Raw genomic sequence first — 14,313 nt, forward strand, 5'->3', positions numbered from 1 at the left:
TTAACGACTGAGCCACCCAGGCGCCTCAGTAGCTTTCTTTATATACTTGTGTGTGTCAACTTCTCAACTTCTCATTCTTATACTTCCCTCTGATATTCAAAACTTATTTTTATGTGAATATATAGTATGTTTGGGGGGGGCAGTTATTACTTTTTTTTAGTTGAGGTATAATTGATATACAACATTCTGTTAGTTTCAGGTGTACAAAATAGTTACTTGATATTTGTATATATTGCAAAATGATCACCACAATAGGTCTAGTTACACATCTGTAGTGTACATTTTATAGTGGGTAAGGTAGTATCTTTTCTTTTAGTCACATGTCCACATTGCTGTCCAATTCTTTATTCCCAAAGTCCACTTACTTGAATTAAACATAAGTTTATGTTGAATAAATGTGCTTATTCAAATAATTATTAATTTGCTGGTTAACTGTTACAGACATTATTCTGAGGACTGGGTCAGGAACAAAAGTGAATGAAATAGTCTTTACTTTTTAAAGAGTCGTATAACTGAATGTGTGTTTATATAGGAACCATTTATAGGAGAATAATCTAATCAGAAACATTTTATTTCTGTGTGACTTAATTTTAAACTGTCCCACTTTTAGAAAAGGATTTTTGTTTTTAATATGAGTTCATGATTTATGATGTGAACCAAGTTTTTGTAAGTGGAGAAAGGATAAATTCTAAAAACAAAAAACATTGGCTCAATATAAAAAGTAGAATAGACAATTAGTTACATTTTTTAATGTTAGGAAGAAAAGAAAATCAGTAGTTTCACTTAGAAAGATATCCTTTAGGGGCACCTGGCTGGCTTAGTCAGAAGAGCGTGCAACTCTTGATCTCAGGGTTGTAAGTTTGGGCTTCATGTTGTGTGTAGAGATTACTTAAAAATCTTAAAAAAAAAAAAAAAAAAAAAGGAAAGAAGTATATCCTGTAAAACAAGAAAAACCTGTAAAACTAAAAATATTAACTTTACTTTAAAAAGTAAATTGATTAAGTTAACAAATTAGGGAAGTTATAGGTCTAGTATGACATATCTCAGCAAATTATTTGAAAATCTGAGTGATACCTTTCTGATAAATAGACAATGATTAAAAACATTAGTAGCGTTCAGAACTGTTCAAATAGTTTACAACCCTATTCTTTAATGCCCTTGATAAACTTGAGGTATCATTTCTTTATTACATCTTTGTAGGATTCTGTCTTGGGCCCTGATTTGTTCAACAATTTCACTAATATTACAAATTGATCATACAACTTGATTTGCAGTAATGAAAATAAAAAATTTTAAATGATTTTGCATAATGAAATACATGAAATATTTGAGTGAAATATAAAAAAAATATGAAGTTTTACACTTAGTCTTATAAATTTGTAGTACAAAAAAACAGGAGGAAAGGATAAAGAAAAGTCAGAGTTAAAAATATCAGTGGCAGTAGTCTTGTTAATGGGAGGGAAGATCAAAATGTGGCATTTGTTCCTGACCTGTAGCCTCTGGTCACTTAAAGGGGACTGTTTATTGCAAGAGGCCTGTCAGTTCACCATATACATGTATAATATACGAGAGACTATCTTACTGGAAAAGTTGAAGGCTTAGATGACTGTATGCTTATTATTAACCAACAGTGATTTGGCTTTTCTAAAAACAAATTGGGTCAAACATAATTATCATTACACTCTTATATTGTGGTTTCTAATGTGACCTATTTTTAATCTATAATATAGGTACAAGGTAAGGGTTGAGGTTCATTTTTTACAAATGAAAGTCCAATTCTTTCAATATCATTTATTGAAAGGATTATGTTTTCTCATGAAGTATCTTGGCACCTTTGTTGGAAATAAACTGCTATATATGTGTGGGTCCATTTCTAAACTATTCTGCTCAATCAATCAGTATGTCTGTTCTTATATCAATACCATACTGTCTTGGTTACTGTAGCTTTATAGTAAGTCTTAAAGTCAGATCTTGTGAATCCTCCAACTATATCCTTTTTTTTTTTCAAAATTATTTTAGCTATTCTGGTTTCTCTATTTTTCATATAAATTTTAGAATCAGCTTATCAGTCCTGAGATTTTGATTGAGATTACATTTCATCCGTAGACCATTTTTGCTAAAAATTATATGTTAATAATACTGAATCTTTCAATCCACGAATGTGGTTTATCTCCATTTATTTAGGTTTCCTCTAGTCTCTAATATTTTGCAGTTTTGGCATATAATTCTTGTACATATTCTGTTAATTTACCCTTAAAAATTTCATGTTTTTTAAGAGTTATAAAATTTTCTATTTCAATTATTATTTCTTATATACAGAAATACAACTGAATTTTGTACATGATCTTATATTTTGCAACCTTGCTAGACTCAATTTTGCAACCTTACTAGACTTTTTGGGACTTTCTACATAAATGAATATATCATCTCTGAATGAATACTTACTGATTATACAATGTTGACTAGAAATGTTGAGAATGCCTTGCCTTTGGTCTTAGGGGAAAAGCATTCAGTCGTTTTCACCATTTTGTATATTAGCCACTAGGTTTTTCATAGCTGCCCTTTATCAGGTTGAGGAAGTTCCCTTCTGTTTCTAGTTTGTTGAAAGTTTTCATTATCATTGGATATTGAATTTTGTCAGATTTTTTTTCTGAAGATAATCATATGGTTTTTCTTTTTTAGTCTGTTAAAATTTATACTGGTTGATTTTGGATTCATTTCTGTGATAAACCATACTCGATTGTGATGTATTACCCTTTTGGATTTGATTTGTTAATATTTGCTTAAGAATTTTTGCACCTGTGTTCTTGAAGGATATTTGTCTGTAGTGTCCTTGTCTAGTTTTGGCATCAGGGTAATGCTGGCAGAACAAAATCAGTTTTGAAGTTATTCCTTCTTATTCTGTTTCCCGGAAAAGATATCATCCTTAAAGTTTTAGTGGAATTCATTAGTGAAACCATTTGGGCCAGGAATTTTATTTCTGGGAAGGCTTTTTAAAACTTCAAATTAAATTGATAGAGGGCTGTTCACATTACCTTTCTGTTCTTGAATGACTTTTTCAAAGAATTGGCTTATTTCATCTTTTATTCTAGATTTTGGTAGTTTGTTTTCTTTCTTTTTTCTTTCTTTTTCCTCCACACCCCTCCGCCCCCAGATCAGTCTGGCTATGGATTTTATTTATTTTTCTATTACTTTTTCTGTGTTCAGTTTCAGTGATCTTTGCTTTTCCTACTATTCTTCTTTCTTCTTGATTTGGATTTAATTCCTCTTCTTTTTTAGTATTTTTTTTTTTTTTTTTTTTTTTTTAAAGATTATTTATTTATTTATTTGACAGAGAAAGACACAGCGAGAGAGGGAACACAAGCAGGGGGAGTGGGAGAGGGAGAAGCAGACTCCCCGCCGAGCAGGGAGCCCGATGCGGGACTCGATCCAGGGACTCCAGGATCATGACCTGAGCCGAAGGCAGTCACTTAACCAACTGAGCCACCCAGGCGCCCCTCTTTTTTAGTATTTTAAGGTGGAAGCTTTAACCTATCGATTTGAGATCTCTTTTGGTTTCTAATGTAAAAATTTAATGCTACACGTTTTTCTCAAAGCACTGATTTTACAAGGTCCAACAAATTTTTATGTACTGTTTTTTCATTTTCATTCAAAATCTTTTCTCATTTTCCTTGTGACTTTTGCTTTGACCCATGGATTATTTAGAAGAGTGTTGTTTAATTTCCATAGGTTTGGAGATTTCTCAGACATCTTTCTCTTGTTGATTTCTAGTTTAATTCCATTATGATTGGAGAATATACTTTGTATGATTTTCAGTTTTTAAAATTAGTTGAAATTTGGTTTATGGCTCAGAAGATGGTCTGCGTTAGTTAATGCTCCATGTGTACTTGAAAAGTATGCTTCTGTTGTTAGGTTAAGTGTTCTATACATGTCATTTACAACCAGTTAGGTGATATTGGTTGATAGTGTTGTTCATATCTTAGATATCTTTACTGATTTTCTACTTGTTCTATTGATTACTGAGAGAGGGGTGTTGATGTCTCCAACTACGATTTAGATTTGTCTGTATATTTTTTCATTTCTATCAGTTTTTGTTTTGTGTATTTGAATCATTTGTTTTGGGGTGCATGTTATGAGTTGAATTGTGTCTCCCAAAACAATATATTGAAGTCCTCACAAGGACTGGGGTACCTTAGATGTGACCTTATTTGTAAAGAGGGTCTTTGCAGATGTAATCAAAGTAAGATGAGGTCATTATGGTGGGCCCAAATCCAATGTGACTGGTGCCCTTACAAGAAAATGAAAGCACCATGTTAAGACAGACATCAAAGGGGGTGCCTGGGTGGCTCAGTTGGTTAAGCCACTGCCTTTGGCTCAGGTCATGATCCTGGAGTCCCAGGATCAAGTCCCGCATCGGGCTCCCTGCTCAGCGGGGAGTCTGCTTCTCCCTCTGACCTTCCCCCCTCTCATGCTCTATCTCATTCTCTTTCTCAAATAAATAAATAAAATCTTTAAAAAAAAAAAAAGACAGACATCAAAGGAGTGAATACCATGTGGTGATGGAGACAGAGATTGGAGTTATGTTGCCACAAGCCAGGGAACACCTTGGGCTCCAGAAAACTGGAAGAGGCAAGGAAGCATCTTCCCCCTAGAGGCTTCAAAGAGAACATGGCTCTGCCACCAACTTGATTTTACACTTTTAAATTCCAGAACTATGAGACAATACATTCCTGTTGTTTTAAGCAACTCAGTTTGTGGTACTTTGTTACAGGAGCCCTAAGAAACAATTACGAATTGTTATGTTTTCTTGATAAATGGATCCCTTTATCATTATGTAATGTTTCTCTTTATACCTGGTAATAGTCCGTGTTCTGAAGGCTACTTTTTCTGATATTAATATAGCCATGACAGCACTATTTTATTATTTGCAGTATCTTTTTCTATTAATCTACCTTAAAGTTTACTTATTTTTTTTCCCTAGCTGTGTGCAGTCTGCATGTAATGTCATCAAAAGAATTCTTCTCCTCTGACTTTTTTCTTTTGTTTCTAGCATTTATATTTGATTCTTTTTTTATAGTTTCCTGCTCTGCTGAAATTTCCCACCTGTTCATGTAAGTTTCCCACCTTTTCCCCTAGATCTTTTAGTATGTGAATCATAGTTACTTTAAATAACCTTTCTGATAGTTCTGACATCTGCATTATCTCTGCGGCTGGTTCTTTTGATTGCTTTGTCTCTTCACAATTGGTCATTTTTTTTTTCTTAGTATTTTAAGCATCTCATAATTTTTGCTTTAATATCAGTAGAGACTGGGATGTGAATACTATTTTTATGCCCAGAAATGTGGATGCCTTTTCTTATGTCAGGCGTTTTGTGTGGGGAGTTCAGTCAATCCAGGCAGTAGGTGAGCTCAGTTGGGTTTCTTATCATCATTGTTACTTTAAGCACAGCACGAACTTCACAGATTCCTCCATTTCTTCCATTTGAATTTGTCCTTAGTATGGTCCTAGGGTGCTAGAGATTTTGTCTCATTGTTCTGCTCCACTCTCTGGCGGATCCTCTAGGCCTGTGCCACTGAGGACTTCTCTCTGCTCTCTTGCCTTTCCCTGGGAGTAGATTGCTGTTGCTCGATGCTTAGTGCCAGGCTTAGGGTGGGGGTAGGGCAACTCCTCCATTCTCCTGATCCAGCGTCACTCTTGAGCAGACCCTGTGGGGTCTTCTCAGTGGGCCTTCTCAGTGTTCTTGTCTGTACCCTGCATGACATCCAGACTCTGCCTTGTGTCTGTGGCAGGTGGCAGGCATGAGGGGTTTTCTCATCCCTCTTCCAGTAGTAGCAGACCTCTCCTTTGTATCAGTGCAGAATCCTGGCTCAAAAGAGGTTTTTTCCCATTCTCCTGAGTGAAAACGCTTTTGCTTTAACTCTACCCCAGAAGCAGCAGATTTTTGCCTGGTCCTCCGGTAATATAGAGTTTCCTATCTCTTTTCCAGGCCCTGGGATGAGAGCATTTGGTATTCTTCCCCCATCAGCCTAAGGGTTTTGATTGATTTTAAGAGAGAGATTAGGGGAAGTGGGTGGTATTTTGTGCCTGTCCTCCTTAATAGCAAGTCACGTGCTATCTCTCCAGACTTTCTGATTGTCCAAGCCACCTTCTTCATTCTTTGTGGCTCCTAATTACTGAGGGTGTGCTAAGACCTGTCAGTGTCCCAAACGTAAGGGTCTCAGTCAGCAGTTGGTGCAGGCTGATTGGAAGTCAGAGGCTCTGGCAGCAGCTTTTAAAGTTTGCAAGTAGACTTCCTTCAGGGAAAGACTGGGAGCTGACACTGAGCTCTGGGGAGGGCGGGAGGGGGGAGATAGCCTGTTAAAGAACTGTTTGTTTGCTACAGTCCTGTGGGACCTTGTGAACACAAGCCCTATTGGCCATGAGAACCAGATGATCAAGGGATGCATCTTCTAGGTGGCAGCCATGAAAGCAGAAGTGCCAGACCTGTGTACAAGCTCCTTCCCAGGAGATATTGGTGATTTGGAGAGGGCTACAGGGAGAATGCAGAGATGGTGTGTGCTGGCTTCTCTAGTACCAGGGGAGGATTGCAGTTCCTAGGTGTGTGTTAAGATAGGATCCTGACTCTCAGGCTGCAGCTTTTAAGATGTGCAAATAGGCTCTTTCAAGGAAGGGCTAGGAGATTGGCATTTCTGTCTGCTGTCTCAGTGCTGAGCACTGGGGTTTAGCCAAGCTGAGTCCTCCGGAGCCAGTGAGGAACTGTGGGATTTTGATTTGTTATCTTACGGTCTCATAGATGCAAGCCTCATTGGCTTTCAGAGCTATGTGTTCTGGAGAGCCTCTCTCACAGATGGAAGTCTTAACTTGGGGGGGGGGGTGGCTAGATGTTGGGTCCAAAAATCTTCACTCCTCAGGGAGAAGCTGTGAGTTTTGAGTTCCTTCCTCACTGTATGCCACTGTGTTGGAGGTGAGATTTGTGGCAAGAGTGTGTCATAGCCTTTCTTACCGGTTACCATGTTGGTTTTTTTCTTGTTTGATAGGTAGCTCAGCTAGTTACAAGATTTCTTCAAGAGGGAATTGATCCATGTGTAACTGTAGATTCAGTTTGTCCATGGGAGGAGGCGAGTTCAGGAACCTCTTATGTCATCATCTTAGACTGGAACTCCCCATGTTAATGGTCTTAACTGTTTCTTTAAGTGGAAAGATGAATTTATCTGAGAATGAATAGGCTTTATTATATCAGCATTGGGCTTCTTTGATGTTTATCATTTTCATAATTACTTAAAATATTTTTTTCCCTTTGGCCTTGTATTGTTAAAATTGGGGGGTTTTTGAGGGAGAGAGTTTCCTTCCAGGCATTTAGCTTAACACTGGCAATGGATTATCAGATTATTTTAATCAATTTCTGTGCCTTTCTCAAATTCAGGTAAAAAACCTATAGTAAAAATCACTTAATATGAGCCATAGCTGAATAACATAGAACTGCAGAGGCTACTAAATCTACCCGTGTGAGCATTTGAAATGATTTATATTCTACATAGGCACAATAAGTAAAATGGAATACTTTCTTTTCCCCAAGATGTGTTTCTTAAAGTGAAATAGTATGGGAGGTGTATGTTTAACACTACTTGCAAGAAAGTGTGTTTTCAAGGGATTAAAAACTGCTCTGGTACTTGAAAACAAAAGTGCTTATTTGTTAACTCTAAAAGCCACAGTAGTGTGCCAATGAAATTTTTTTCTTGACAATATTAAATAAAATGTAGAGTGTGTGAAGATAAGTGCCAAACCATTTCAGCCATATATAGCATATGACAAAATACCCTAAAAGCCAAGGTTGAGTAAAAATGCTGATCAGGCTGTTTGTTATACTTGTCATTTAGATAAAAGAGCTGCTACAACTGACAGAGAAGAGTATCGCACCCCCTAACAGTGGCAGCATGGCTTAAATGGCAGAGGCTATTCGTTTATTTTCTTCCCTTGGCGGTGGGGGAAGAAGGCAGGTGGTGGAGAAGCACATAATAAAATTCAGTGGCTTCTTTAAAAAGGTTTAGCAGCACAGAGAATTAAAGGCTCTTATTGGGTTCATGGATGTGGATATATAACTGTAAAAGCTAAGAGAAAAGTGAAGCCATAAACTTTGGTGACAGTATTTACCTTTTTGTTCACTTTTTTTTAAGCTGTTTTTGCCAAGCATCTTTCAGTGTTCCCAAGCAAAATATATGTATTTTTTTCATTTATGAAACCTTCTGCTAAAGTGATATCCACACACATTAGGCAAGTAGGGATAAAAATGTAACTAGCACATTTTCAAAAGGATCTTCAATCTAAACCTCCCATGAAAGGATTCTAATGACTTTGCAGAGTCAGCACCAGCATTTTTATCAATCCACACAACCCAAATCATTCTAGGATTTGCTAGTCAATTTAGTTAAAGTTGGTTCTAAATCTTGCCTCAGCCGCTGGCTTAGGTAGCCAGTCATTAATCGTCATTTAACTTCTCTGACTCAATTTTTTGCCAAAAGTTAGGAATGCTAATAGGTTTATATATTAAGGGGCTGATGTGAATATGAGGTAATTTATGTAAGATTCTTAGAACCTTCACTTAAATCCAATACATAGTAACACTGTCATCAGATAGAATGGACCTTTTAACCTGTATACCGTATTTATTTCTTGTAATCTTCCAAACCAAATCATTATTCTCTAATTAGAAATGGTCTTTTATGATATCACATTTGCCAATAGTCCATTCCCTTTCATCCTCTGAATTTGAAGTTTTTTTTATTTAATCTATTCATGAATATTAGATACCTTTTATTTAATTAACACTATTCAGTCCTTTAATCTGGCATGTTTATAACATAACATTGGATTCCTGTAACATGGAGTTCAACCATCTTGTTATATTTTTCTTACTAGCTTTTATCCCTTATTTTGCAATGGCCCTCTTTCAATGTTTATAGGCCTATCCTACTTCCAGGAAAAAATGAAATAATGTAAAACATCTCTTGCACATGACCTCTTAAATGCTGTAGGACAGCTTTTATGTGTAATCATAGAATTAAAGGAGGTTATCCAGTTTCCTAATCATACCAAATGAAGATGACATTGGAGATGGCTTTAGGCCAGTCATCCAGATCCTAAGCAAGATCCTAAAAATCCTTATGCTCTTTTACCTCCCGTTCCTGAGCCCCTTTTCAGTTTTGACATCTCTTCACCATTCCCTATAACCACAAAATGTATCTTTTATGATACCCTATCCTTTAGTGTTTCCAAAGGCCCTATTTCTGTGTCTTATGAACCAGAATGATCCTTTACTTTTTCTTTAATCTTCTCTTCTGCTTCTGATCCCCAGGATGTTAGGATCTAGTGATTTTTCAAAGAAGGCCTTCACAGAAGGATGTAAAAAAACCTCTTTTGAGACTTGGATTTAAAAAAAAAAAAGTTTGTTAACTCAAGCAAATCTATGCTTTGTTGAATTTGTGAGACTCCTTGCCAATCCCCTTCAACTTTCTTAGTAACTATAATCATGGTCCATCAGTTTGGAACTTCACTTCTGAAAGGTTGATATAAATTAGAACAATTCACATATAAATCTCAAAAAGAAGAAGGATTTATGTCAGTCATGGTGGTAATAACAATTACAACAACATTAATGGCAGCTATGCTTGTCAAGTACTTTCTTTGTGCCAGGATCTCTGCTAAGCATTTTACATATATTATTAGCCTTTATGCCAACCTATTAAATAAATATCATATTTGAAAAATGGAAACATAAAAAATTGCTGAAATTTGGAAAAATAATTTGTAATTAATACAACAGTTTTAGATGGATAAAATGACCCCAAGACTGGATTTTTGAGTGCTGAATTTGTGTCTCCTAGATTTATGTTGACCTTGAACTAGGTTACTCAGAATACTTCTTCATTTTTAAAACAGGGATTTCTAGCTCACATATTTACTGTGAGAATGTGTAATAATGTCTTATAAACTATAGAGTGTAAGCTGGGGGTACTAATTAAATAACTTCAGGTAAGATTTCCTAAAATTTTAAAAAAGAAAAAAAACTTCGAATGTATCAACACTATAAAAGCTGTTTCTTTGTACAGCCAACTTTTACTAGTAATTAGATGAAAAAGTCTCTTATGTGCCTTTGAAGGGGTTTGTGAATCCAAAGCTGTTTGTTTTTAATTGATGTAGTAGAAGATGGTTGTAATTTGCTTGACGTTTCATATGCTTTTCATAGTAACATTTGGATGCCCTTTGGACTTTTAAAAAGTAATTTTGCTTTTGGTTATTTTCTTGAGGTAGGGTAATTCAGTTTATTGGGACTACTATGTACTATTAGGCTTCTGACAGGTAATGCACAGTACTGTATGTACCATTAGAAGATCATCATTCTTTTCTAACAGACTCTACCTAATTTCATCAGGCTTGTTTAATAGTTTTTTTTCTTAAATATTATTCATCAAATAAGCTGCAAAATAGTAATAAATATTATTATGAATAATTACCTGTGTGCTAGGCACTGAGCTGAGCATTTCACACACAGTATTTTTGTTTCTCTAATTAGTAAAATTAACTTCTCAAAGAAGACAATAAAAAGATTTTTTTATTGTATTACTCTTAAGAAACCTGATTTAGAAAGTTTTATGTATCGTGTTCTGGAAGGTATCATTAGTATTTGTCCAACAGAATACTTATCACTCTACCACAGTTGTCAGTTTTGCTATTTGTGAGATAAGAATATCCTAGTAATAGTGACTTTTTTTTCTATTTATACATTTTCAAGAGTTTTGTGTTCCTTTTTTCTTTAACTTCTCTTTTCGTACTTCAAGTTATTGCCATTTTTTTCCAAACATAATGCTTCTGATAATTTTAAAATAATTCTATTTTATTTGAACCACTTTTTTATCTTGTTGTGATTCAAGTTTTATTCTGTAGATTTAAAAAAATCTTATATTATTTGTTAGCTTTTTGTAATTTGTAAAATTACTTTTCTAGATCCTAGAGCTATTTAATTTTACCTTGTTCTGACCTTGAATTACACTTCTTTAATCAATACCTGTTTTTCATTGATTTTTTTCAGGAAGTTATGACCATTTTAAATGACCAGTATTTTTGCTCTTCTTCCTTTAATCAGTTTGCTGATTTAAAAAAAAAATTCTGTCAAGCTTTTATAGTTAAATTGTACAAAGAGCTCCCTGTAGGAGATATTGCTAGGCATCTTCCTGAATTGCCCTCCAATTGTTACTCTTAATATACTGTGTAAGTAAGAGAAGCCATCAGCATTTACTTTTAGTTCTTTTGCAGAGATGAATAAACATCTTGAAATGCTGATTTAGACAATGTTTTAAAAATGCTATGATGCACTTTGGTGTATGACTGACTCTTGCTTAGTTAAATGTTTTGCAGCATTATAACATAGTTGGATTCAGCTCATCTTTTAAAGCAGTTGTCAGAAAAATATGGGCCAGCATGGTAGAATGTATTAGCTCAATACATTGTCTCCATTTTATTATGAAGCTGCTGAGGAAGCTGTGATATACAGCACTGTCATTACAGATCTATTGTTAGGATGGTTCCACAGTCTTCTTTGCACCACCATTAATTTATAGCAGTAAACAATATGTAGCCTTCCAACTGCAGCAAAGCAGAATCTTTTAATGAGGTGGATGTTATTACCACAATAAATCAGTGCTTTCACGTAATGTATAATTCAATGTGTGTATTCCCACTGTAACTTCTCTGAGTAAGCTGATAGTGTATCATTGTCATTGCGCAGCTCCACTGGTCTTTTTTTTTTTTTTAAACCTTCTTTTATTTGGGGACTTCTTTTTTATATGCTTACAAATAAATGTGGTATGTATTGATAGCTGTCCTGTAGCAAGCTTCAGAAACCAACTGTAACAATAACAGCCAGAATCAATACTGTGGGTTCTACCTATATGGATCTCTGCACGAAGCCATTTTTTCCTCAGATGCTACTGAAATCAATCCTAATTGGTTTTAGCATTATATTCAAGCAACGTGATTCTATAACTATTGATTTTGGAGGTATACTCATTTGGAGAGTAATAAAAATAGGAGCAGGTAAAGTGAATACTTAATATGCTGCAGAACTATACAAAAGGAGCATTGATTCTATTTTTAATTCACATAATTTGTCTTCCAATGATTTTATTTCTTCGTTCTTTCCTTTTGTATGGCTCGGTGTTTAGGGACAACAACTAAAATATGTTTAAAGGCATTCCAAATTGATTCTGTAACAAAGATTTCTTGGAGTCACTTCTATTCTTAACTGGCATAAATTTAGTAAATCAGATTTAATTCTTCTGTACAGAAACTAATGCTTTAAAAGACGGCATTTTAAATTAGTATACTGAGATTGATCTAAAATAGTAATTGATGAAAGATTTTTAAAAATTTGCTTGTAAAGTAAAAAAATGACAATATAAAATGTTGATTCAAACCAAGCTATTGAAAGAGGACAGTGCTAAAGATAGTTTTTAAAAATAGTTAACAATTAATTTAAGAAAGATAGTGAAAATGATGAATTTAAAATGTTGCTGTAAATCACATATTAACATGAGAAGCAGTTTAAAAACTAGTTTAACTTTGCTTCATTTTTAACAGAATATTTCTGAATACATCTATTTTAAAACCCATATTTTTTTTATTTCAGTTTAGCATATCCCCCATAAATAATAAGATATTTAAAATATTTTCTTTCTCTTATAAATGAAGTGACTAGGTACTCATTTAAGAAAGTCATCTTAGCTTTTTTTTTTTTCAGTGAAATGGTAATTATATTTTAAATAAGGAATAGAGATTTTCTAGAGATCACAATGTTTCATGAGAATGAGTTATTACTTAAAGCAGGTGGTTTTTAACATTCTTGGAGACCTCAAACCCTTTGAGAATCTTAATACTTTGTATGTCTTCCTTAAGAAAATGTACATGTGCATAATCACAGAAAATTTTGCATGTTTTTTAATGAAATTCATGTATTCCCTAAATAACAACAGCTGCAGCAATAATAATGATACCAGCTAACATTTATTTAGCTCTTATGCCAAGTAATGTTCTAAGGGTTTTACAGGCTATTATTTCATTCAAACTTTACCCCAATTCTGAAAGATAATCTTAAAAGTAATAGCATTCACTGAATGTCAGGCATGGTTTATAGGACTTTACATGTAATTACTCATTTTATTTTCCAAAACAACCTTCGGACTGGGTATTATTACTATTCCAGTGAGCCCACATTCTTCAACACTTTGCTGTACTGCTTTTCAGCCCTCTACTATAATGAATCGTTTTCTGGTATAAACTCGTAATCTGTCTTCTATTATTTATACACACACATACACAGAGACACACACACACATATACTTTATTTATTTCAGGCAGGGATGTTTTAATCCTCTAAATTTTGCTTTTACTCATACTAGTAGAAATTTCTAGATTTACATTTAATCCCTTTTTCACTCATTCTCTTCCTTGCACTCCTCATTCCCTTGCATTTTTGTTTCATCCTCTTCTCAGAAGCTATTGTAAATTAATTCTCTAATATCAAGATTTTGTTTCTGGGTGTTGTTTCTAATTAACTAAATAGAATTTTATAGGTGCTTTCCAAACTATTATATAGCTAATATTCACTTCATGTAATTGTCTTTATGAAAATACTTGTTATGGTCTGATTAAAAACCTGTATTCAACAGAAACTACACTCACTGAGAAATGACAGGTTTCTCCTTCCACTTATATATGTATGTTTAACCTGCTTTGGAAAAAGTTTTTGCATCCACTCTCTGAATGTAGCACCATGTTTTAGCTTCAGTAGAGTATATATGTATATTTAAATTGACTCTCACTTGCTAATAGGATGACATTTGAAGAAAGAAATAAAAGATGATTACATTTATGTGTTCTTGTTTTGTTTTGTTTTCTTTTTCTTCCACATTGGCAGCCAATAGGAGCTTTGAATCCAAAAAGAGCAGCATTCTTTGCAGAGCGTTATGAATCATGGGAAGATGATCAAGTTCCAAAGTTCCACTATGGTACTCATTACTCAACTGCAAGTTTTGTTCTTGCATGGCTGCTAAGAATAGTAAGTTCAATTTGAATAATAAACCATGAATAACTAAATTCAGTGTTGTGGAGAATATGCAATGATTGAAAGTTGTTGGCATCTTTTTTGAATGCTAAATTTTTTTTTCAGTGATTAGATTTCTAATTATAAATATCTCTTTATCTCATTTGGTATGTATTTGATAACATGTTGCTATAGAATAGCCTTAAAAATGTTTCACC

The 14,313-nt window shown here is 34.3% G+C and overlaps 1 protein-coding gene across 4 annotated transcripts in view; it reads left to right on the forward strand.

The window, feature by feature from the left end:
* The window catches only part of LRBA (LPS responsive beige-like anchor protein), a 762,450-nt gene that overhangs the window by 580,428 nt on the left and 167,709 nt on the right, over nt 1-14,313 (forward strand). For all 4 annotated transcript variants that reach the window (XM_044912877.1, XM_044912874.1, XM_044912875.1 and 1 more), the window contains one exon: nt 13,970-14,110. In XM_044912877.1, the coding sequence (XP_044768812.1) occupies nt 13,970-14,110 (141 nt within the window). The remainder of the gene's footprint in view (nt 1-13,969; nt 14,111-14,313) is intronic.

The sequence above is a fragment of the Neomonachus schauinslandi genome, chromosome 2, assembly GCF_002201575.2.
Source record: "Neomonachus schauinslandi chromosome 2, ASM220157v2, whole genome shotgun sequence".
Taxonomy (NCBI): domain Eukaryota; kingdom Metazoa; phylum Chordata; class Mammalia; order Carnivora; family Phocidae; genus Neomonachus; species Neomonachus schauinslandi.